Genomic DNA, 23,813 nt, shown 5'->3' on the forward strand with positions numbered 1-23,813 from the left:
ATTGCAGTCAGTTAATAAAGGCAAAAACTGATGTTTTTTAAAATATCAAAAACAGCAGTTTTTTGACATTGTGTGAACCTAGCCTTTATATGTAATCTAGGCAGCTAATATGTATGTTCACAAATGGTACTCAGTTCATAATTCCTTTAACTTTTTTAGGCTTATTCAATTTAATTGAATACATAAGGCCATTCTGTGAATTTTCCCACCAGAAATGGACAGTAGTTTTGAATACTAGCTGTCAGTGAAAGATAAATATATCTGTCGGTATCATCAGTGACATATAGTTGGCAATTCACAGCTGCCAAGTCTAAATTGAATTTTTAGTACTGTAGATCTCAATGCTATGACACTTAAAGGAGAAATCTATTCTTTAACTACTCTTCCAAAAAAATAATGTTCTTTATGTTAAGGAAAAAGGCTCCGCTATTACTATACAATATTATACCTGTGCTTAAAATATGGTTTATCTATTGCTCGGGAATAATGTCAGTGAAGGTAATAGACATTGTAAAGCAGCTATGGATGTGTCGGACGTCTATTTTAGTATGAATAATGTAGGTTTTGGATGCATTGCTGAAGTTGCAGTTAAACCAAGCATTTTTAAATAGAAATATTTTTAAAATGTATCTTTCCTGTATTCACTTTTCTTATATGTTCAATACTTTTTTTTTGCTCGTATCTGTTTGGTTACCTATTTAAGAGACAGCAACGTATGCCTCATATGCCTCCACTTTATTCCTATTTCTAGCAGATTTCAATATAAGGCTATGTTCACACAACATCAAAAATATTAAAAAGGCGGCCAATTTTCATAGTTAAAATAACGTCCATTTTTGCCAAGATTTAACTGTAATGCAATGCATTGAAGTCAATGGGAAGACGGACGTCCAATGCACACAGCATATTGAATAACGGACATTTTTGCCGTGGGCGTCAAAATAATAAACATGATCATTATTTTCGGACGTCTTTTGCAAACAGCGGACGTTTTTTATTTGTAGTTCACGCACAGTTTTCCTTTTGTCACCGTTCTTTCTCCGTTTTTACTATTAAATTCAATGGGCTTTTCAATTAAGCCACATCCAAAGTTCAATTAGTAACCACAAACTAGAATAATGTACAAACACCAGTCATTGCACTCACGGGAGGTCGGGCTGCTAAATAACGTCCGTTATTTTAGACTCAAAATGACGGACGTCATTTTAAAGGAGATGAAAAAGCGTTGTGTGAACATAGCCTGACTCTTAATATTCTACTGCCATTACAGTACAACAAAGCAATGCAATAGCTAGCTGTTATTTGTGTCTATTTCCCACTGCTTTGTTATGTTTAACCCCTTAACGACATCGGGCATAAGTATACGCCCCCGCAGGGTGGGTTTTAACGCAAACGGGGGTATACTTACGACCGATGTTTCCCCAATCGCTGTGTGTTCACACACAGCGGTCGAGGAAGATGGCCTGCTATAATGTATAGCAGGCCATCTCTGCTCGTCGGCAAGGGGGGTGATTAACCCCTCCCGTGCCGACGATCGCTGCTATATGCTGATCAATACAGATCAGCATATAGCAGCTAAAAACAGCTTTCCAGGTCATCGGTGACCCGGTGACCCGGAAAGCAATGGCGATTAGTGCTGTCCGAGATAGCACCAATCGCCATTAGTCTCCTGTGTAAAGATGGCGCCGATGCCACCCCCACGATCGCCGTGATAGGCCGGCCAGTACCGGCCGGCCCATCATGGCGATCAAACTGTAAAAAAACAGTTTTGTCGGATTCTGCACCCCTCAGCTAGGTAGCTGAGGGGTGCAGAACAGGTGTGTGTGGTGCAGGTGTACCATACTCTCCTGATCTGGGCGTCCGGAGCGAAGATCCGCGGTCCGCACCGTCCTCGTGTCTTCTTCGCTTCACTTCCGGGTTCGGTCATCCAGCGTCGGAAACGCTTGGGGCCCCGGGTTCGGCGGGTCCCGGCAATCTCCGGCAGCGTCGCTTTACTGCCCCCTAGCGGCTGATCAGTGAATGATAGTGAATGATCAGTTGCTTTGGGTTAAAAAGATTTCCCCCCCCCCCCCCAATTATTTTTTTCTTTTTTTGCGCCCTAACGCCGCTGAGTGCTGATCAGCATCGCACGTAAGTGCGCCGCTGATCAGCAACTCCTCCTTTTTGGCGTAGGGGCGTTTTTTCCCCCTATATCCTACCGCCAGACACGTCTTTTCCGCCAGTACCGTACCAAAAAGAGATGACGGTATGGCGTGAAATTCTACAAACTCTGTGAGAGTACCTCAGGGTACACTTACAGATCCAGGGTACGTGCACACTGTGGAATGGCGAAGGATAACCCTTTGTGCATTCCGCAGCTGGCACCCGCCGGCGGACTGATGGAGGCGCGCGTCTCCACCCGTGTCATAGACTCCATTCTATGCACGGGCAGATTCCGTCGTCCGTCCAAAGAATGAACACGTTCATTCTTTGGAGAGAGGGCAGAATCCGCCCGTGCATATAATGGAGTGTGACACGAGCGGAGACGCACGCCCGCATCAGTCCGCCGGTGGGTGCCAGCTGCGGAATGCACAAAGGGTTATCCTTCGCCATTCCGCAGTGTGCACGTACCCTTAGAGTGTATGAAGGAAGGGACACCCGAATCCAGCCCCCAGATGCCCCCCCCCATCCTCCGAGTTAGTGGGGAGATCGTTTGGGAACTGATCTTCCCACTGCTGCATAAAGGTTACACCTGTACGGGGATAATTTTTATACCAGCACCCCCTCTTCTGGTCCCTCGCTGCCCGAGCTACTGTAGCTTGCGGCACGATCTGAAAATATCAGAAGCAGTAATAAAGCCCTAATATTTAGCAGCCATGGAGCGGACCCAGCTCTTCTGGATATGAAGGACCCCGTATCGCACCAGGACAACATTTTCCAGGTGACATCCCCCACACTGGAGAAAGGGAGACCCCAGAAGGAGTGCAGAGTGTGGCGTAACAGGGGGATCAGGAAGGACACCATTTTCCAGTGTGACACCTGTCCTGATCCCCCCGGCCTCTGCATACTGGATCACTTCAAGGCGTACCACATGTTATTGAGGTTCTACATTATCTAAATTCTGTCCCTTATTCCTATTTAAGGGGTCACGTTGATCCAGGGATTATTCTGATCGCCATTATGGAGTCGGGAAGGAATTTTTCCCCTGTGATGAGGCTAATGTCGTCTGCCTCACGAGGGTTTTTTGCCTTCCTCTGGATCAACACAGGTTGAATTTGATGGACACCTGTCATTTTCAACCTTATAAACTAATAATTGACCTAATACCCTCAAATAAATTAATAATTGTCCCTTTTCCCCAGCTAAATAGGTATGGCCGCCATTCCCATTAGAGAATACCATGATGCAATTACAAAGCCTCTGTGCGGCCAGGACAGTAGAAACCCCCCACAAGTGACCCCATTCTGGAAACTACACCCCATAAGAAATCTAAAAGGGGGGGGGGGGGGCAGTGGGGATATGGCCCCCTAGTGATGGCCACATTTGGGCCGTGAAAATGAAAAAAATTTATTTTTTATTTTCATTGCACATGTTCCACTTATGTGCCCGTCACCGGTGGGGTCCATATGCTCACTGTACCCCCTGTTGGATTCATTATACCCCATAAGGGTAGTTTCCATAATGGGGTCACTTGTGGGGGGTTTCTACTGTCCTGGCAGCACAGGAGCTTTTTAATTGCGACATGGCCTCAATCCTCCATTCCAGCCTCTAAATGGCGCTCTGTCCCTTTGGTGGCTTGCCCTCTGGGCATATGGCACATTATATCCACATGTGGGGTATTTTTCGTACTCAGGGGAAATTACCCTACACGTTTTGTGTTCACTTTCTTTTTCAACCCCTTGTGGAAAAGGAAAAAAATCAAGTCTAGACCAACATTTAGTGTAAAAAATGTTTAATTTTTACACTAAATCATTGATCTTGTCTTGATTTTTTCATTTTCACAAGGGGTTAAAAGAGAAAAAAACACACAAAATGTGTAGAGCAATTCCCCCTGAGTCCGTAAATACCCCACATGTGGACATAAAGCGCCATGTGGGCGCAGGGCAAGCCTCCGAAGGGAAAGAGCGCCATTTGGATTTTGCAGGCTGGATGTGGCCAGAATGGATGATGAACGCCATGTCGCATTTACAGAGTCCTCGTGCTGCCAAAACACTGGAAACCCCCCACAAGTGACCCCATTCTGGAAACTACACCCCTCAAGGAATCGAACAAGGGGTGCAGTAAGAATATGGACCCCTTGATGACGGACACATATGTGCCGTGAAAGTGAAAAAATGAAATTTTTCCCTTTCACGTCACATTGTTCCACATTTGTGCCTGTCACCAGTGGGGTCCATATGCTTACTGAACCCCTTGTTAGATTCCTTGAGGGGTGTAGTTTCCAGAATGGCCCTTGAAATCCATTCCAGTAAAATCCAGCTTGCAAAGGCCAATCGGCGCTCCTTCCCTTTGGAGGCTCGTCCTGCGCCCGCTTGGCACTTTATGTCCACATGTTGGGTATTTCTGTACTCGGGAGAAACTGCGCTACATGTTTGTTTTTTTCTTTTATCCCCTTGTAAAAATGAAAAATGAAGGCTAGAACAACATTTTAGTTTAAAAAATAGAATTTTTCCTTTTTTACATCACATTGTTCTGAAAATCTGCGAAGCACCTGTGGGGTCCAAATGCTCACCGCACCCCTTGTTACATTCCTTGAGGGATGTAGTTTTCTAAATGGTGTCCCTTTAGGGGTGTTTTTTAGGTTTTGGCACCCCAGAGCCTCTGCCAACCTGAAGTGGTACGGTCTTAAATGACCAAATATAACGGAGGCGTTGAAATTCACTAGGCGCTCCCTTATATCTGAGGCTTGTGGTTGCATCAAATAGCGCAATAGGGACACATATCGGGTATTTCTATAAACTGCAGAAACGGGGCAATAAATATTGGGGTGCATTTCTCTGGTAATAGGTTTATCATTATGAAAGATATTGGATTACAATAAAATCTCTGCACAGAAAATAAAAATTTTCAAATTTCTTACACACTTCGCTTTTATTTCTGTGACTCCCCTAAAGGGTTAAAAAACTTTCTGGATGTGCTTTTGCAGAGTTTGGGGGGTACAGTTTCTGAAATGGGGTACTTTGTGGGGCTTTCTAACATACAGGCCCCTCAAATACACTTTGAACCGGAACAGGTCCCTAAAAATATCTGATTTTGAAATTTTACTGAAAATTTGGAAAATTGCTGCTAATGTTTTAAGCTTCCTATTGTCTAAAAAAAATGAAGTATAGTTTAATAAATGCCGCCAACATAAAGTAGACATGTTGCTAATGCTATTTAATATATAATTTATGTGGCATAACCATTTTCTGTATAAACAGAAAAGTTTCAAAGTTGGAAAAATGCATTTTTTCACAATTTTTCACGTTATTTTGGTGTTTTTCATAAAGATTCGTTATGAGTATCGACTCCATTTTACCAGAAATGTAAAGTACAATATGTCACAAGAAAACAATCTCAGAATCAGCCGGATAGGTAAAAGCATCCCGAAGTTATTAATGAATAAAGTGACACTGGTCATATTCATAAAATTTGTCTCTGTCCTTAAGGCCATTTCAGGCTCTGTCCTTAAGGGGTTAAAGTGTACCTGTCATTATAAAAAAAAACGTTTGACATATCATAGAGATTGGGAAAACGAGTCGGGAGAAGACCGCACTAAGCGTATAATATAAAGCAATATTTTACTGTTCTTAGCTCTGTGTCTTGAATGCTATGTACAATGTTAACATAGAAAAAAATATTTTTTATATAAATAAGTAGTAAGCATTAACGAAAAAAGTTACACTAAGTTTCTATTCCTTGATATTTTCAAGCTTTCAATTATCAACTTCAAGCTTTTCTCATATTGTTGTGTTCATCTCAGTAATGGTGAAATGTAAGGATGCTCCCACCATCAGTGGCTGTGGTCTGCTTTTGGCACTCTCCTGTATATCTACAAACATATTATATCTGTTTAAATTATCTGCCCCTGCAATGTGTACCTTAGTCTATGTTTTCACAATGTCAAAAATAGAGAATAGGCGGACGCTTTTACTATTTCAAAAATAGTCTGTTATTGCTTTCATTTAACTGACTGCAATGCAATGCACACAATGTATTGAATTTAGGACATTATCACCGCGGACATCAAAATAATGATCACGACAATTATTTTTTGTTGTCTTTTGTAAACAGCGGACATTTTTTATTAGATGCTCACACACAGTTTTTCTTTTTTTCTCATTTTTTTCTCAATTTTTACTATTAAATTCAATGGACTTTTCAATTAAGCCGCATCCAAAGGCCAATTAGTAACCCCAAACTAGAATAATGTACCAACACCCGTCATGGGAGGCCAGACAGCTAAATGAGGTCCATTATTTTAGACTCAAAATGACAGATGTCATTTTAAATGCAGCTGAAAAATGTGTGAACATAGCCTTACTCTGATTCTGTAGCGTCTGTTCTAACAATGAACAATGATATTGTAAGAAAAAGAAAGGCCATTAAAGTCTACAACAGTATACACATAGATATATATGCGAGGATCAACAGGATAGCCAGTTATTTAAATATGTGAAGGAGTTACATAGAAGTTACTCAAACGTTAGTATTACATGGCTCGATTTTGAGGAAGAAGCGAGCGCCAACATGTCAGGTCAGCGTTCGCTTCTTCCTCCTCCTTACAGGCACAGACCTTGAGCAGGGAGGAGGTGGGGGTGGGCTCCGGGAAGCCTGGACAATCTTTAGATCAACATGAGCTATCACACTAAACAGTTATCGGCCGGAACAGCCAGTAATTGGCCAAGTGCGGCCGATAATCGTTAAATGTATTAGGGCCCTAAGGCTATGTTCACACGCTGTCTTGTTTCTTTAAATAATGGTCTCTATTTTAATTTCAAATAATGGCCGTTGAAACAATGGCCATTAGTTTACACAATGCACTGAATACTGGCACTGTTTTCAGCAGCCCTCAAATTAAAGTTCATGCCATTAATTTGCGCCTGTTCTTTACCAAACAGTTACTGTTATTTTACGTTGCTCACACATAGATTTCTTTTTCAACATTTTTTTCAATTAAATTAAAACAGCCACACCCAAAAGGGTGTTGAAAGCGACCATCATTCAACCTAAACTTAAATTATGAACAACGATGGCCGCCAAAGTATGTTAAACAACAGCCACTGAAAATCATTGAGTGAACAAGGCCTAAGGCTAAATGGAAGGTTTTGTATTTAGAAAATTAAATATTTTGCATTTAGGAAGCAAATAAACTATAAAAATTATTAATGTAAAGGTGTGCAAAGCCTTACATACATACATACTAGAGTTTGTCTATGCACACATTATAGCAACAGAGCACATACCTCTATGAAAACATAGTATTAAGTAAACTGAAACATTCACTTCTGTAATAATAGTGTAATAATAGTGACATTAGATATACAGGTACAGTTGGTCAAAGGTGAAAAAGTCAATATACAGTGTAGCACTTTTACCATGGTGACACTATTATGAGTGCGGAGCAATAGTCATTTTTTTAAAATAGGGAATTCAACAATGCCTTTTTTTTTTGCTATTAATAACTAGTTCTCCTTCATGTTATAGAACATTGTAATTATGTGCAGCAACAATACATAAAATAAGAACATAAAACAAGTCAGTACATTCTAATTAACAAGTGACCTTCAAACAAAGACTGGCAAATACTTACAGCTGCCAAATTTTAATGGGCAAGCATGTGCATCCATAGGAAAATCTTCCAAATGCATGGGGCATTCAGCCTGGACAGTGAGTCTAAGAAGCAAACACAAAAAACAATATGTTTTCTTTTCTAAAGATTAATACAAAGGGAAATTTGTTTCACAATGCAGCCCAACTTATGGTGATTGAGATAAAAATTGTTCTGTTCCGCTAATAACATCATTAACATTTAAATCTGGATTTTTATTTTTAATTTTTTTTTTTTTACCATGTGGCCCTTCATAAAAGGGTTAGAACATCAGAACATTGCAAACAAACAAATTTCCATAATTTCCATATTTTATGCAAACTCACAAATACAAAAGCAGTTGTATTGATGCCTCAATATTTAAACACTTGGCTTATTTGGGGGAATTAATTGTAATGATACTTGAGTAGTTTAGTTAAAAAGAATATTTTACCAGAAAGGCTTGAATTTTTTTTAAGACTTACTCTTGTGTGAAAAACAGCAATGCTTTGTTTAACATCCTTAAATCTGCGTTCCATTTTCAGCATAACCCACTTTACTGTGGTATATACATGGAGACTAAATTTAAGCAGTTTTCTAACATACTTTCTGTATAAGTTCCTCACAGTTTTCAAGATACTTGCTTGTTGTAACTAAATGGGACACGCATGTATATTTGTTGTTCTCAGATTTGGTGCTGTGCGGGGTGGACTGGAATATTTAGAAGCATTACTATGTTGACTTTAGTGATTGGCAACAAGGATGAAAGCGTCCTGGGCTGCCAACTGCTGAGAACAATAAAGGTGTGGGCAAAGGACTTGAAGGAGAAGTCTGACGAAAGATTTTTAGTATTATATTGTCCCCCAAAAGTTATACAATCCCCAGTATACACTTATTACAGGAAATGCTTATAAAGTGCTTTTTTGCCCTGCACTTGCTACTGCATCAAGACTTCACTTTCTTGATAACATGGTGATGTCATGACCTGACTCCCAGAGCTGTCCGGGCTGTGGCTGCTGGAGAGGATGATGGCAGGGGGACACTGAGGGACACAGGGCACTGGAGGGACACTGAGCATCCCCTGCCATCATCCTCTGCCACAGCCCGCACAGCTCTGGGAGTTGGGTCGTGACATCACCATTTTATCAAGGAAGTGAAGCCTTGATGCAGTAGTAAGTGCAGGGAAAAGAGCACTTTATAAGCATTTTCCATAATATGTGTATATTGGTCATTTGGCGGGCGACTGTGATCTCACAGCCGCCCGCTATTAACCCCTTAAACACCGCAATCGCGTCACGACCACAGGGTTTAAGTGTAAGTGACTGGAGCATCTCTGGTCACTTACCGATCGGGACCCCAACAGTGTATCTGCGGGGGTCCCGATCGCACTGCCTGACTGACAGAGGTCTAATGCTGATCTCCATGCAGTCCGATCTTCTGGTAGAGTCTCGAGGACGCCTTAACGTGGCGACATGGTACACTCTGTTTGATCAAATAGTTTGCTAAGATCCTCACTTTTCTAAAAAAAAATTTATATTTTAATGTTTAATATCTACAGAGTAGGTGTATGCCGTATTTACGCTGGGAGGAGTATATACGGTAGGCCCTTACACCTGTGGGTTGCTGTTGCACCTTTTGTTTTCTGGTACAGGCCACAGGCAGGCTCTGTCAGAAGATCGCCGATAACACTGTTCCCTGCTATACTATTGTATAGCAGTTAAAAGTGAAAATCACCCCCTTCCCATTTTATACATAAAACACATAAAAATAATAAAGTTAATTAACATATAATGTACCGCAGTGTGTGTAATGATCCGATCTATTAAAATAAAACAACATTATTCCAGAACAGATTGGACTGAACAAAAAGTGGTAAAAAACACTTGCTTTTTTAAAATTACTTTTTATGTATAAAAAAAAATAAAAAATGATCAATATGTTTAATCTAGAAAAAATGGTAATAATATAAACCAGAGATCATGGTGCAAAAAAGATTTTTAGATTCAGTACAGAACATCTGTCGTGACGCCAAGTGGATCATCAGTCTGTTCTCCAACCCTCTACTGTGCTGCCAACACTAGTTTTTTCTTTTACTATGTAGAAAAATACAAACACAGAAGAGGGCCAATAGCAAAGACCAAAATGGGATTTTCATTTTGGTAATAGTTTTTTTTTTGCATTTTTGCATTTATTTTCCACTACCAACCTATTCCGCTACCAACCCAGTCTATTTCTTCAGTTCGTTATTTTCAAACAATGATATTGCTTTCGAAAGGGGAATTGGGCTCAGTTTCTCACTGTATAAGAAAAGCAACAAAGCAAAGCTAGCCCCCTTTCTACAACAGCCCCATAGTAACACAATTGGTCAGTTAATAGCTATTATCTTCTTAACCTTTTAAAGCTTTTTTTTATCATTTTTAATTCTTATAGTTCGTTATTTATATATAAACATGCATTTTATTGCTGAGCAATTTAAAAATTAGTTTAGTATTACAAAAATAAAATAAAAAAAACAATATAATCTTTTATAATAGCCTGGTATACTGTATTATTAAACACAGGCATAATTAGTGTTATAAATACCAGACTGTAACAGATACAACAGAAAAATGTACACTGTACCCGATAATATTCTACAACAGGAACTGTTAAAGTGGAAAGAGATGGTTTCGCTGTTGCAATGTCAATATTTGGAGATTTAAGAAAGAAAGCATGAAGCACGGTATAGAGTATTGAAGTGGAACACAGAAAATCTCCTTTACACACTGTGACACTATGTTCCTTTGTACAACATATCCTTCAAAACCTCTCTAAACCGTCACAGCAACATCTTTTATGTGATGCTAAACATTTTGGGGGCAGCAACCATTGAATTTTAAATGAAAGAACCCTTTTAAAGCCTCTCTTGACAATGTACTGATATCTGCTATATGGTAACAGCTTTACAGACTCAAGAGTTTGATCCTTATGGTCCTCCTCTCTGTATATAAATCCATGCACTTGTTATAGCTATAAAAAAAAAAAAAAAAAAAAAAAAAAAAAGATTTTTTTTTTGACGAGGTCTTTATTGGATGGCTCAACTGTACAGATTTGTTAATACAGAAAACAGTTAAAATACTTCTGGGGATTTTATATCTATTTCTAGACAATCCTTTATCTTTGTACAAATAATGACATTATTTTTTTATCTTTATTTTTTGGCTTACTATGATCTCGGCAATACTAAATTTACATAGTATTTACTGTATACAGTATCTCTTACTACTTTAACACCCAGAACTTACTTTTGTATTGATAGACATGGCTTGATTTTTGTAGTTTTTATTGGTAGAATTCTAGATGTGACTTTTTGATCACTTGTTATTGTTTTATTTTTTTATTTTTATTTTTTCGGCCTAAGTCAAGCTAAGTCAAAAAGAGCTATTTGAATTGCTTTGGTTTTATTTTTCCCTATGTGAGATAACTAATATACTTAAATGTTTTCTCTATTACGGATGTGCCAATACAAATTATGTTTGCTTTCTTACTTACATATTTTACAGAATAATTTAATTTTTTTTTATAACTTATCTTTTTTATAGTCCCACTCATACCATAGGCCATTTTTTTTAAGTGAAAAAGATGATCATGATAATTAAGGATTTGTTAAAAGACGGACATTTTTCACATAAAAAAGAGGTTGTGGGAACATAGCCGTAAACTGCAATACTTCTGTTAACAGCTGCCACTTGCAATGTATGGAGCACAGTCAGCTCCTGAGCCCTCCATATTCTGTAACCCAACATTCTGATCTACATATATATCAGATGCCAACAAGGTGATTAGGCATTAATCGGTGCAAAATTTTAGACCAAAACACGATGAAAAAAAAGCTAGAAACTCACTTTATATATAAGGTTGTTTTTAGAATTTAAGAGTCTATTAATTTGGGCTCATAAGAAATGGATCTTCACTAGTGTTGCCACTGACTGGCTGCTGTGGTCACCTGATGCATCATCACTATCAATGTTCATAAAGCCTAGAAAGGCAACAAGAACTCTGGAACGCCCTTGAAACTGGCAGCTGATGCAAATTTTAACCTATGGTATATGTAAAGATTTTAAAACCTTGGGTCATCTTTTATTGTGAGCATATTAAAAGCAGCCAAGCTTTAAATTCCCCTCTATGTACATCTAGATAAATGTATTGAATTCCTAGATATTCTGAGTGATTTATAGAATGTATTGCTGTTTACAAAATCGTAAAACTAATAAATATAAATATCTATAAAAAATAAAAATGTCAGAGCTCTAAATCAACCTTATGACAGTACTTACAAGGATAGGTCCTTTTGACAGTACTGAGAAATCAAGCTCATCATGCCTGTACAGTAGCCTTGAATGAATGTAAAACATATCAAGGTAAGGACGCTTTAAGAAATAACTTTCGAAGATTTATCAATGTTTTATAGCTGTAGAAAGAACTCTCTCTCACTCACATATCATGGTTCTGTACAACTCAAAGCCTATGGTGCCCAACTACTGTATGTCTTCTTATGACTCTGATGCATTAGAATATTGAATTTCACATGACTGTGACAGAAAAGAAATCATAGTATGATCTATCACATACTCTACTATAAAAACAATAGGGGAGATTTATCAAACTGGTGTAAAGTAGAATTGTCTAATTTCCCCCTAGCAACCAATCAGATTCCACCTTTCATTCCTCACAGATTCTTTGAAAATTGAAAGGTGGAATCTTATTGGTTGCCAGGGGCAACCAAGACAATTCTACTTTACACCAGTTTGATAAATATTTCCCGTAGTGCTTGAGACTCTGTGTATCACAGTGCATACAGTGTGAATGGTGTTTTGGGCTCAGTTCACACGTCCTATTTTCTCTGCCTGTCTTTATCTTATATGGAAGTAGCAGAACCAGAGATTTTGATACAATACAAATTTATTCATGGATGATTGATATATATCCCAACATCCAACAATATTTTAGGAAGTTGTTTGATTTTTTATTTAATTCTTGCATTGTCTTAAATAAAAAAAAAAAAAAACACACAGTTTGTTGTCTCTATATGCTTTGATTGTACTTGTATGTTAGATTAGATCTATTCCATATAATAGTCATCCACTATCATAGGCACAACATGTATCAGCAAAGTATAACCTTTATGCCGATCACACTGCTGTCTCATCCTCAGAATGAGTCATACGTTCTTCTAATGTGGTATAAACAAGCTTTTAACTAGAGCCGTCCAATCGATGCGTTAATAGTGAAGTCATCATTACATCTCATCATGATGCATTCAACTTCTCATCTACAGGAAAATGTGTTCACATCCATAGATCCATTCAGAAACTTAAAATTTATTTGCTGCATATAATGGATAGAATTGAGCCTACAAGAATCACTTCCATGACCATTCCACTCAGCTGAATTATATATGAGGTGTGCAATATAAACCATGATTTTAAGATCAATGTTTGCCAGTAAAACATATCAGTCAGGCCAGAATTTTAATTTGGAAGACGATTACAATTCAGTCACTGTGGATTAATAGGTCTCTGACCCCAGCCAGTGTATTGATCCACGCTCCTAATATTCTACAAAATATATTGACTTGAGTAAAGTCAGAAGGACATTTCTCTACACAATAGCAATAGCAAGCACAAACTATAAAAGAAAAAAAAAAAAAAAAATAAATAAATAAAAAAAAAAAAATATAAAAATATATATATATATATCAACATCATATATATCAAGTTAAATTAATAGACTCACATTCTTTGGTTTATAGAGAAAATCTTTACGTCTTTACAATTCCAGTGTACTGTTGTTCATGTTAAATTAGGCTTTGTGACGGGCAATTTATAGGTGAAAATAGGACTAAAAACAGCATTTTATTGTATCGGCCTATATTGATCCAGAATTGCTATAAGGAGCTAACACAGACCTAATAATAGGCAATGGAGCCTAAAACACATGCAAAATCTATTTTTCAGGATCTATTACATTTTATTGGAAAGTCAATATGGATGTATATTCTAGAGAAGTCAACAGCTCAATTGACTTCTATGTGGCTGGAGCCATGTAAAGATGTAGGTGTCTAATTTTTCCCATTTTGTCAGTCTCTCTTTCTTTCTCCTTTTGCAGAGCATAGCACAGTATGAATGGAGTATTCTATGTGATACTGACTGGCTCTGCCATGGGCCACAGTGATTTGCACTTGGTGTTTTTGGATGACGTTACTGCATTAACTCAAGTTTTAGTAGGAAATAGGTTTTAACCCCTTCGGGACCAAGCTAATTTTCGTTTTTGCATTTTCGTTTTTTCCTCCTTGTGCTTAAAAGGCCATAGCACTTGCATTTTTACTCCTACAGACCCACATGAGCCCTTATTTTTTGCGTCACTAATTGTACTTTTTAATGACAGGTTGAATTTTTGCATAAAGTACACTGCAAAACCAGAAAAAAAGTGTAGTGAAATTGAAAAAAAAACAACGCATTTCTTTTATTTGGGGGGAATGTGTTTTTACGCCATTCGCCCTGGGGTAAAACTGACTTGTTATGCATGTTCCTCAAGTCGTTACGATTACAATGATATATAACATGTATAATTTATATTGTATCTGATGGCCTGTAAAAAATTCAAACCATTGTTAACAAATATACGTTCCTTAAAATTGCTCTATTCCCAGGCTTATAGCGCTTTTATCCTTTGGTCTATGGGGCTGTATGAGGTGTCATTTTTTGCGCCATGTTTACTTTCTATCGATACCGTGATTGCGCATATACGACTTTTTGATCGCTTTTTATTACATTTTTTCTGGATTTGATGCGACCAAAAATGCGCAATTTTGCACTTTGGGATTTTTTTGCGCTTACGCCGTTTACCGTGCGAGATCAGTAATGTGATTGATTAATAGTTCGGGCGATTACGCATGCAGCGATAGCAAACATGTTTATCTATTTATTTATTTGTTTACTTTTATTTATAACCTGGGAAAAGGGGGGTGATTCAGACTTTTATTAGGGGAGGGGGCTTTTTACTTAATGACAACACTTTTTTTTTTATATATAATTTGATCTCTCATTGAGATCTTTGCTGTATAGATATACAGCAAAGATCAATGAGATCGACATTCGTTTGCTTCGGCTGCAGCCGGAAACAAACGAGTGCCGAGCCGGGGACGGCGCCATCTTGGAGCGGTCCCCGGCCAGCATCAGACAGGGAGATCGCTCCTCCGGGACAACGTCCCGGAGGAGCGATCTCCGCCACTAGACACCAGGGAAATGCTGTATCCGGTAATCGGATGCAGCTGTCATGTTTGACAGCTGCATCTAATTACTGTATTAGCGGGCACGGTGATCGGACCGTGCCCGCTAATACCGGCGGTCCCGGGCTACAAGCGGCATCCGGGACCGCCGCTCTGAACGCCCGCACCCGCGCGAGGACGTACAGTTACGTCCTCGTGCGGGAAAGGGTTAAAGCATTAAACCAATCCCCTAAACAGTATTCTCTTGAGCAGATTTCTATACATTTTTTAAAGCAGCTTCCTGAAGGATGTGGGAATGTCACTTAGAGACTAACGGCCTTATTACACAAAGCGATTATAGGCCATATTCTGCTGATACAGGCCGTTATGGATGATAATCACTTCATGTAATAGAAGACAATAATCAGCTGACATTGTCATTGTCTTTTAACAGGCTGAAACAGCAATGATCAGCCTAGCAATGGTCTGCTGCCATCGCATGTAATGCCAGCAGCAGACCGCCGCTATCTCCGATGGGCTCCCAGCAGCCCCCCTTGCACTTACCTGCTTGCTGTCGGCATATATATTATGGCTGACAGCGAGCGGGTAGTAAGGAGCAAGCGAGCCCTAACCTGACAGGTGGGCGCTCGCTTGCTTCAGCTGATTGCCTCGTGTAATAGGGCTTTAGAGACAAATGGGTTAGTTAAATGGTCCAATCACTACTATCCCTTGCCCCCCTCCCCCATTAATAGACTAGTGATCAAGCAAGTACTCTAAGAGACTAATGAGATAAATGAGTATACTGCCTGGCTATTATGGACACTGCCATAGGAAGAGAATGAAAAAGCTGCTGCCGATCTTTTCAAGATGGGTACAAAAAAAAACAAAAAACAAGGAACCATTTTTTTGACGGACACAATAAAATGGTCGACCTAATTTTTGTGCCCATCTAAAAAAAAAACTTTTTTTTTTTTTTTTAATAATGGAAGTCAATGGAAAAACAGATCAAAACAGATGCAGACAGTTGCATCAGTTTTTTTTGCAAAAAAAAAAACAAAAAACAAAAACGGATTGCAAAAATGTAGTGTGAACCCAGCCTTATTAAACTTCAAATGGGAACTCTAAAGGAATTCTCAGAAAGTACTTCTAGAATGCTATATCAGAATTACGTGCCTCTTCATGCTTAGTGACAGATTATTTGCTGAATAAAATCTAAACGCTAATCAATAAATTATTAAACACTATGCATTCTAAAATAGTTCCTTAAAGGGGTTTTCCCAGAAAAAAATAATCTCTTTTCCCCTATCGACAGAATAGGTTCCATAGCTCCAAAGGCCCGTGTGCCATACAGAGATCAGTGCGGGATACAGAGGTTGGACCCCGTGCATCCTCCTACTTTTCCCCTATCCCCTGGACAACCTCTTTAAAAATACAGTTTTTCATGCAAACCCTCTTACAAGTTGCTTAAAGCCAACAAAGTTGTTTAGCTGTGGAGGTTATTTAATGATCTAAAACAAAATAAAATAAAATTGGTAGCTTTAGAGTGTGTGGTAGAAAATCATTAGAGGTGCACAATCACATATACCATACTATACTGTATTTCATCCATCTTTATTTATGTATAGTTTGTAATGAAACCTAGAATCTATTATGTAATAATGTAATGTGGAATGAAAAATTCCTATTGAAGGATTTTAGGTCTCCGAGGATTTGTCAAGTTTAATTCATCTTTCAAGTTACATACCCACTAACTTCCCATTCTAAGAGTTTTTTTTTAAAGGTGTTTGACCTGATTTTCAAAGAAGAGAAATCTAATCTTTCCTGTAACAAATTTAAATCACCTGCCAGTATAAGACTGGATACTGGAACCTTGCCAACACTTGGAGCCCAGAATTTGAGAAGAGGAATTATGATAGAACATACAACATAATCAGCAGTGACAGAATAAGAAACACCTCCTCAGAAAGAAAAACTATTTTATAAATCATCACCATCACTGTCAAGTGAGCAGACACTTAGGATGTTTATAGAGTCTGTTACATTAATATAGCATTATGCATGCAAACATTTCGGCACATCATTCACTCTATGTTGTTTGGAGACACTGACATAACTGGACAGGCATAGTTAGCTCTTAATGGGCTATAAGGACACACATTTGATAACAGATGGGTGGGCTGATCAATGGTGCCAAGTATTGATAATGATGGTGATAGATTTAGCCATTACAAATAATAGCATCATACACAGGCTGTCATCATGTAGGGTACTACAATAATATTACATTCATCTGGACATATTAGCTGACACAATAGGGAATAGTAAACAGTTTCCTTAACACAATGAAAAGCTAAAAATGAAAAGTGAAAAGTATACCTGGAATTTATATACTATATAGAGACAAAGCTTTATATATATATATATATATATATATATATATATATATATATATATAAAGCAGGTGATAACCTCTTGAACTTATTGTTTGCAATTTCCCACTGAACAGTAACACTCAAATGTTATGTTAAACATTATAATTATAGTATTAGAATATGTAATTTTGTTTGGAACAATGAAACCTATAGACCTCATGGACCAATTCCGTTTATGGTATTTAAATGGGTTACAGGATAGCTCATCAGTCACTGATCTACTGGGTGCTGATACCAAGCACCAATGCCAATCAGCTGTTCAGCGGATGCACCACACAGTGAATTGGCTGGAAGCAGCTAGCTCCGTTCACTGTGTAGTGGTGGCGACCTGTAACTGCAGCTCAGCTCCACTCCTGTTTAAGTGAACAGTAACCAGGTGTGGCCACAATACAGTGAAGATTTACCCCTATACAGCTACAACACACTTGGAGATTCAACTATAGTGTTTTGTTCAGATAAAAACTGCCTACAGAGGACTGATATGCAATCAGAGACACAAGCTGACAGTGTGAGACAACATGAGGTCGAGTGGCAGAAATTATTCATGAAGAAAAGGGAGGAGAAAGGAGTGGTGGGGTGTGCCAAAGTGCGGCACAAACACTGAGCCACAACTCATCTTCGACTCGTCATTACAGCAGAAGACCTAAGATGTGCAGAACAATAGTTCTTATTCACCTTTATGTTTTGGCATATAGCTTGCACATATCATAAGTATGTGACAAGTAATATATATTGGCTTTCATGTTCCAGGTGTTTTAAATGGTGCAACACGTCTGGCACCTGGTATGATAGGGCATCCAATTTTTCATAACTGTTGGTTGGTCGCATGTATGTTTTGCCAACAGTTATCTAGCCCAGCAATGTTTATGTGTTCTCTATAGGCCATTGGTGGGAGGTCTGAGCAACTTTATTATATTGTGTATGGATCTTAATAGTTTCTATGATGTTATTTGTTAATGAAACTGGTCCTACGAGGGACATACAGTATGGCAGGCAGTGTATAAAAGGGATATGAGTTAGACACATAGGTAGCAGATAGGTAGCAACCAATCATAGATTGGTATTTCTTTTTTTTTAATGACCTGGGAATGTTTGGATGCTTTTGTTTAAAGGTTCCCTTAGACTTTAGATGTCCCTATCCGTCTATACAGCTTTCAGTATAAGGTGTATTTGGCTCCCCTGACTGACCACCGACAATGATGTCAGTGGAGACAGGGATTACATTGGATGGAAAATCACCACCCAACCCCTCTGTTCTTGAAGAAATAAGCCACAGCTGTGGCTTACCCCTCCCCTTTCCCCCACAGATATCACAGACAATAGTTCCTGTGTATAGGGAGGATGGGAGCCAGTCATTAGTCAGTTGTTGAAGATGTATGGCCACCTTAAGAAAAAATAAATCTGAATCGTTTGTCTCTGACAAATTGATAAATCTGGGCTATTGCATTAAGGGGTGTACAACAAATACTTAAAATCTTTTTTTTTTTTTTTTTGCTCAATATGGAGTTACAAAGTTATAATATTTAAAGGACAACTCCCACAAAACTTTTTTTTTTGCTTATTTAACACACATTACAAAGTTATATAACCTTGTAATGTGGTTAAATACCCGGTCTAGCCCCCTTCCCCCACTTTCGGACCCCCGACCCCCCCTCCCCTACCCCCGGAAGTTAAAGAAATTATACATTACCTATTACGGTCGTCACCGTCCTCTTCTCCCGGGCGCCATCTTGAGACGACGACGTCAGAGCGGGGGGGCGGTCCTGGTCTTCTTCCTCCTCGGCGTCTTCATGAAAAGTGAATGGGAGAGAAAAGTCTGCTGATGCACATGCGCACCAGCAGCCTTTTCATTGGCCGGAGCGCATCACATGGCTTTCAGCTTGCTCAGCCCTGATTGGCTGAGCTTGCTGGAAGCCATGTGATGCGCTCCAGCCAATGCTGGCGCACTGGCAGCCTTTTCCATCCCCCGGAAGTGAGAGACATCGCTGGACGGCGGTGACGGAGAGGCGGACGGTGGGCGAATCGAGTGGCGATCGTCACCAGAGGGATGGTGAGTATGGTGTCTGTGTGTGTCTGTTTTTTTTCATATATGTTCATATAATATAGTATGTAATGTGTAAGACCACTGTATTTGAGTGAACAGTTTAGCCAAGTAATTCTCCCAGCTATATCTAACAATCAGTGGGGGTCTTCAGCTGTTACAGAACTACAACTCCCAGCATGTTTAGACATCCAAATTACAGTATGCAGCTGAGTATCAATGGCCAGATGGCTCCAATGGTTTAAGACTAGATTCATAAATTTTCAACTCGATTATTGTTGCATATGTCCCTCTATATAAGTGGACATTGGCTAAATTTCCACAAATACCATATGCTGCTTCTAGTTTACTGCATGATAAGCTCATCAGGTTCTAGGCATCCTGTTTTCATAGGCCTATTAAAATAAAATGACTGCAATCCTGCTCTAGAGTACCGAGTCCTCCAGTAGCATATATAAACTGACTAAAATACCATTAAACAACTCAGTTCTCTTTATGGTCCTGTAAATCACTTGATCATTTCACAGTTCATGACTTTACTTGTAATATAGCCACTACAAAAAACTGTTAAAATATGTAGGAACAATAACACATTATTGATGTAACAAGCACTACATCTGAAGATTTAAAGGGAACATACCTATATTTTTAATAACCAAAACTATATACTATAATTTTTAATAAGTTTGTATTATTTATGCAATTATCGATACGTGACTCTGCAGATGAAATCCTGCCGGAGCTGTAGCTTTGCTCTGTTTATAGCCGCTCAGCAACCATGTGGACATAGGAAACTACATACTTTACACCAGTTTAGATTTTGCCACAGGAATCCCTCATACTTGAATACAAAATGGCAATGTTTATGTAAACCTCAGCAAAAGGTGAGTCATTTGGAGATGGGGGGCAGGGGGGGCACGATATTCCTGGAAACTTAGTTGATGTACCTGTGTAGTCTTGGGGGTTGAGCTTATATGTCCTAAATTTACCTTTTATAAATCTTAGTAACTGTAGTGGGAGATGAGTCATTTACTTCTATGAGAGAATGTTTTGGGCATGCTCTGTGACTTCTGCAAAGGTTACTTGTGCAAGGAAGTTGAGGAGGTGGGCAGTGATTATCCCCTATTATCAGTAGAGATGATCGAACATCAGGAAATCTTAGGTTCAATCGAACTCGAACCTTCTTTATTTGATTCCCGCTGCCTTCCTGCTCCGTGGGGAAGGTGGAGCAAGCCCCAGTACCACCTGGAAAACAGGGATACAGTCTAGGTAATAGGTTGTATCCCTGTTTTTCAGGCAGTACTCAGGCTTGTTCCACCTTCCCCACACAACGGGAAGGCATGAGGAATTAAATGAAGAAGGTTCAAGAAGGTTCGAGTTCTTAGGTTCAAACCTAAGATGTTTGGTCATCTTAGAAAATACAGCGTGCTGTGTTGTGTTACAGATAGAAAATACAGTGTGCTGTGTGGTGTTACAGGTAGAGACTACAGTGTGGCGTTACAGGTAGAGAATACAGCATGCTGTGTGGGTGGGTCGGTGGGTGGGACCACAATGAAATAATAAATTACTGCAAATAATTCAGTAACACAATGAAACTGCAATGTGTGAACACAGCCTAGATGTTCTGCAACAACTTAAGGCAGGGAATAGGCAGGGTGGAGGACTGTGAGGAACAGCTGAGGGAAAGCAATGCATTCTGGAACCTGTAGTACTGTGTACAACTGATAAACCAGGAAGTGCAGAAACACCAAACAAAACCAAACCCCCCAAAACAAATGGATTTTTGGTAGTTTCAAAAATGGAATAGATAGGTAAGTAATGCTTTATGCTTCTGCAGAACTTTCATTTTTTTAAGCTCTATCCGGAGTTCCCCTTTAAATTAAATTCAGTCCCACGTAAGAAGAACCTTATTAAAACTAGTATCCCTTGCTCAAAAATATTTTAAATAAGGCAGGAGAGACCTGAGGCCTGTTAAATAACTTGGAGATCTTTGACAGAAAAATTGAACTTTGACGCTTATATGAATATAATCTGACCTTAACCATAATGCTGGATCTCTGTTTACAGTCATTGTGAAAACTCTCACATTAACAGGATTGTTTGCCTCTGTGTTGTGGTGACTGAAGCTTTGAGCTGTCAAGGTTTGATTTAGGAGGTTTTAATTGAGCTAATAAAAGTTATATTTTAAGTTTGTCAGTAAACACATTGTAAGTTACAAAGTGCTGGAATTACTGCTCTGTGACTGTGATTACAGAAAAATGAAAACAGGTGCCAGAAATGTACACGCAACTATGGTATAGCACACTTTACTATGTATATAGCACTAACATTTCTAACAATATTCATCATATCCTTTGCTAGTAAGAGAGAACTCTGCAAGCACAGACAACTACATTATAACTTGGTTTAGAACATAGGAGGATCATGATCCAGTATCCATTTCAACCCCAGAAACTAATTTGCAAGAAAATCTAGACACTGTATCGACTGAAATGTCATTTTAGCAAACACTTTTTTTTCCTACCCAGGTAAATAATCTTCTGTTGTTTTTAGTATCTAAATGATTTGTCTTGGCACCAAACTTAAATAGAATCAATAGTGCAAATGCAGATGGCATGGCACCATACTATATCTGACTGGTACTTGCTAAGATGTCTGGCATATTTTGCAAAGTTTATCTGTTGTTCTGCTGCTTTGCTATATTACAAACTATAGAAGGGTTAAAAAGGTTGCTTTATCATGGTGTCTTTCAGCTTCTGAAATTGCTTGCTATCAACTTTTATTGTCAGGGGAAAAATATAGTTATTCATTATGGCTATTTAAATAGATGGGTTGGTAGTCACTAAGACTCAACCGCTCTCCTCGGTGTCTCATAGATGGTTTAAAGCTGTAGAAATCCTCTTTGACATTCATATGCCCTAACATTGCACTGACTGTCCTGATAGGGCAACCTTTATGTTACAGTTACTGTACATTATTTGAGAATAAGTTAGTCTCAACCCACCAAAGGGGATATTGACCTTTCTACAGGGACATGCCCAGATCTTAAGATGGCCATATACCTTAAATAACTGATGGTCATATGATCGTCCAGCTGTCAACTATGTCTCCCACCCATATTTTAATTTTGAGCACTGTAAATAAGTGGCACACTGGTGATTTATTTTAAGTATTCCAATAAAAGTTACGTATTAACTATTGGGTAAGTTAAGGTATTCTGCCCCTGTCAATAGCTTCAAATGATATACAATACCTCCCAATAGGTTGGGATCACCACCCCTATGTCTCCCACTCTCCACATACACAGGAACGTTCGGAATGGCCGAGTGTTCCTGTGTTCTCTATAGGGAGGGGAGGGATAAGCTGCAGTGATATAGCTCTTTCTGCAGCTTAACTCTCTCTAAACAAACTGGTCGGACATGATTTTTCAGCACGTCTTACCCCTAACACCACCGCCATCATCTATTGGTGGTTTTTCAAAATGGCACCATACACTTTAGATTGACAGCTAAATCTGCAGCGAGTGGAGTGTTCGGATGTCCAAAGTCTAAGCTGTATGGGGACTTTAAGGGGGCATTCACATGTCTGAAAATTTGTGGACGTCACAGACTGGGAAGAATGTAATGAATTTGTTCCGTACGGCTCAGTCACTACAGTGCCACAGTGATTTAAAGAGTTTCCCCGCTGCCGGCTTGATATTGACACATCATGCCGGACGGGGAATCCATTACATTCCTCCCCCTTCCGTAACATCTGAAAATTTGCAGACATGTGAATGCCCCCTTATTCTGCTGAATAGTCCACAATTAATGGTGGTAATGCTGATGTAGCAATAGTGTAATCAGGAGTTAACGATTGTCACCTGCAGAGTGATTAGGAATTTTACAGGCAAAAGGTTAAGATGGGATTGTAGTCAGTTATATAGCCAAGGGTTAAAGCCATAAGTAGAACAACAGGTACCATACAGACAATCCATAGGATAAGGCAGGAGTATAGTCAGGAACACGTGAGATGTCAAGATCAATTTTAGAAGTCAAACAAAGAAATATACAGACTAGAGCCAGGGCAGGATATGTTAAAAGATCACTGCCTGAGTTGGTCTTGAAATTATCAGAACACTTGGTGGCAGGTGATCAGACACTGGTAGGTGTTGCCTGGCAATGCAACACGACTGGTGACTAGAAGGTGAAAGAGTGCTCTGACTGGATCCAGGAAGACCATGGCTCGGACATGGGCAAGAGATGTAACTAATGACTGGGATGTAGTGCTGAAACTGATAAAGATAATTCCCTAAATCTTTAACTCCTGAAACAGTATACAAAT

At 39.1% G+C, this 23,813-nt stretch overlaps 1 protein-coding gene across 1 annotated transcript in view; it reads right to left on the minus strand.

Moving 5' to 3' along the window:
- LOC138796818 (gamma-aminobutyric acid receptor subunit alpha-2-like) overlaps positions 1 to 23,813 on the minus strand; it is a 132,550-nt gene that overhangs the window by 44,243 nt on the left and 64,494 nt on the right. The window contains exon 6 of the mRNA XM_069976520.1: positions 7,772 to 7,854. Coding sequence (XP_069832621.1) covers positions 7,772 to 7,854 — 83 coding nt within the window. The remainder of the gene's footprint in view (positions 1 to 7,771; positions 7,855 to 23,813) is intronic.

This window comes from Dendropsophus ebraccatus, chromosome 7 (genome assembly GCF_027789765.1).
Source record: "Dendropsophus ebraccatus isolate aDenEbr1 chromosome 7, aDenEbr1.pat, whole genome shotgun sequence".
NCBI classification, from domain to species: Eukaryota; Metazoa; Chordata; class Amphibia; order Anura; family Hylidae; genus Dendropsophus; species Dendropsophus ebraccatus.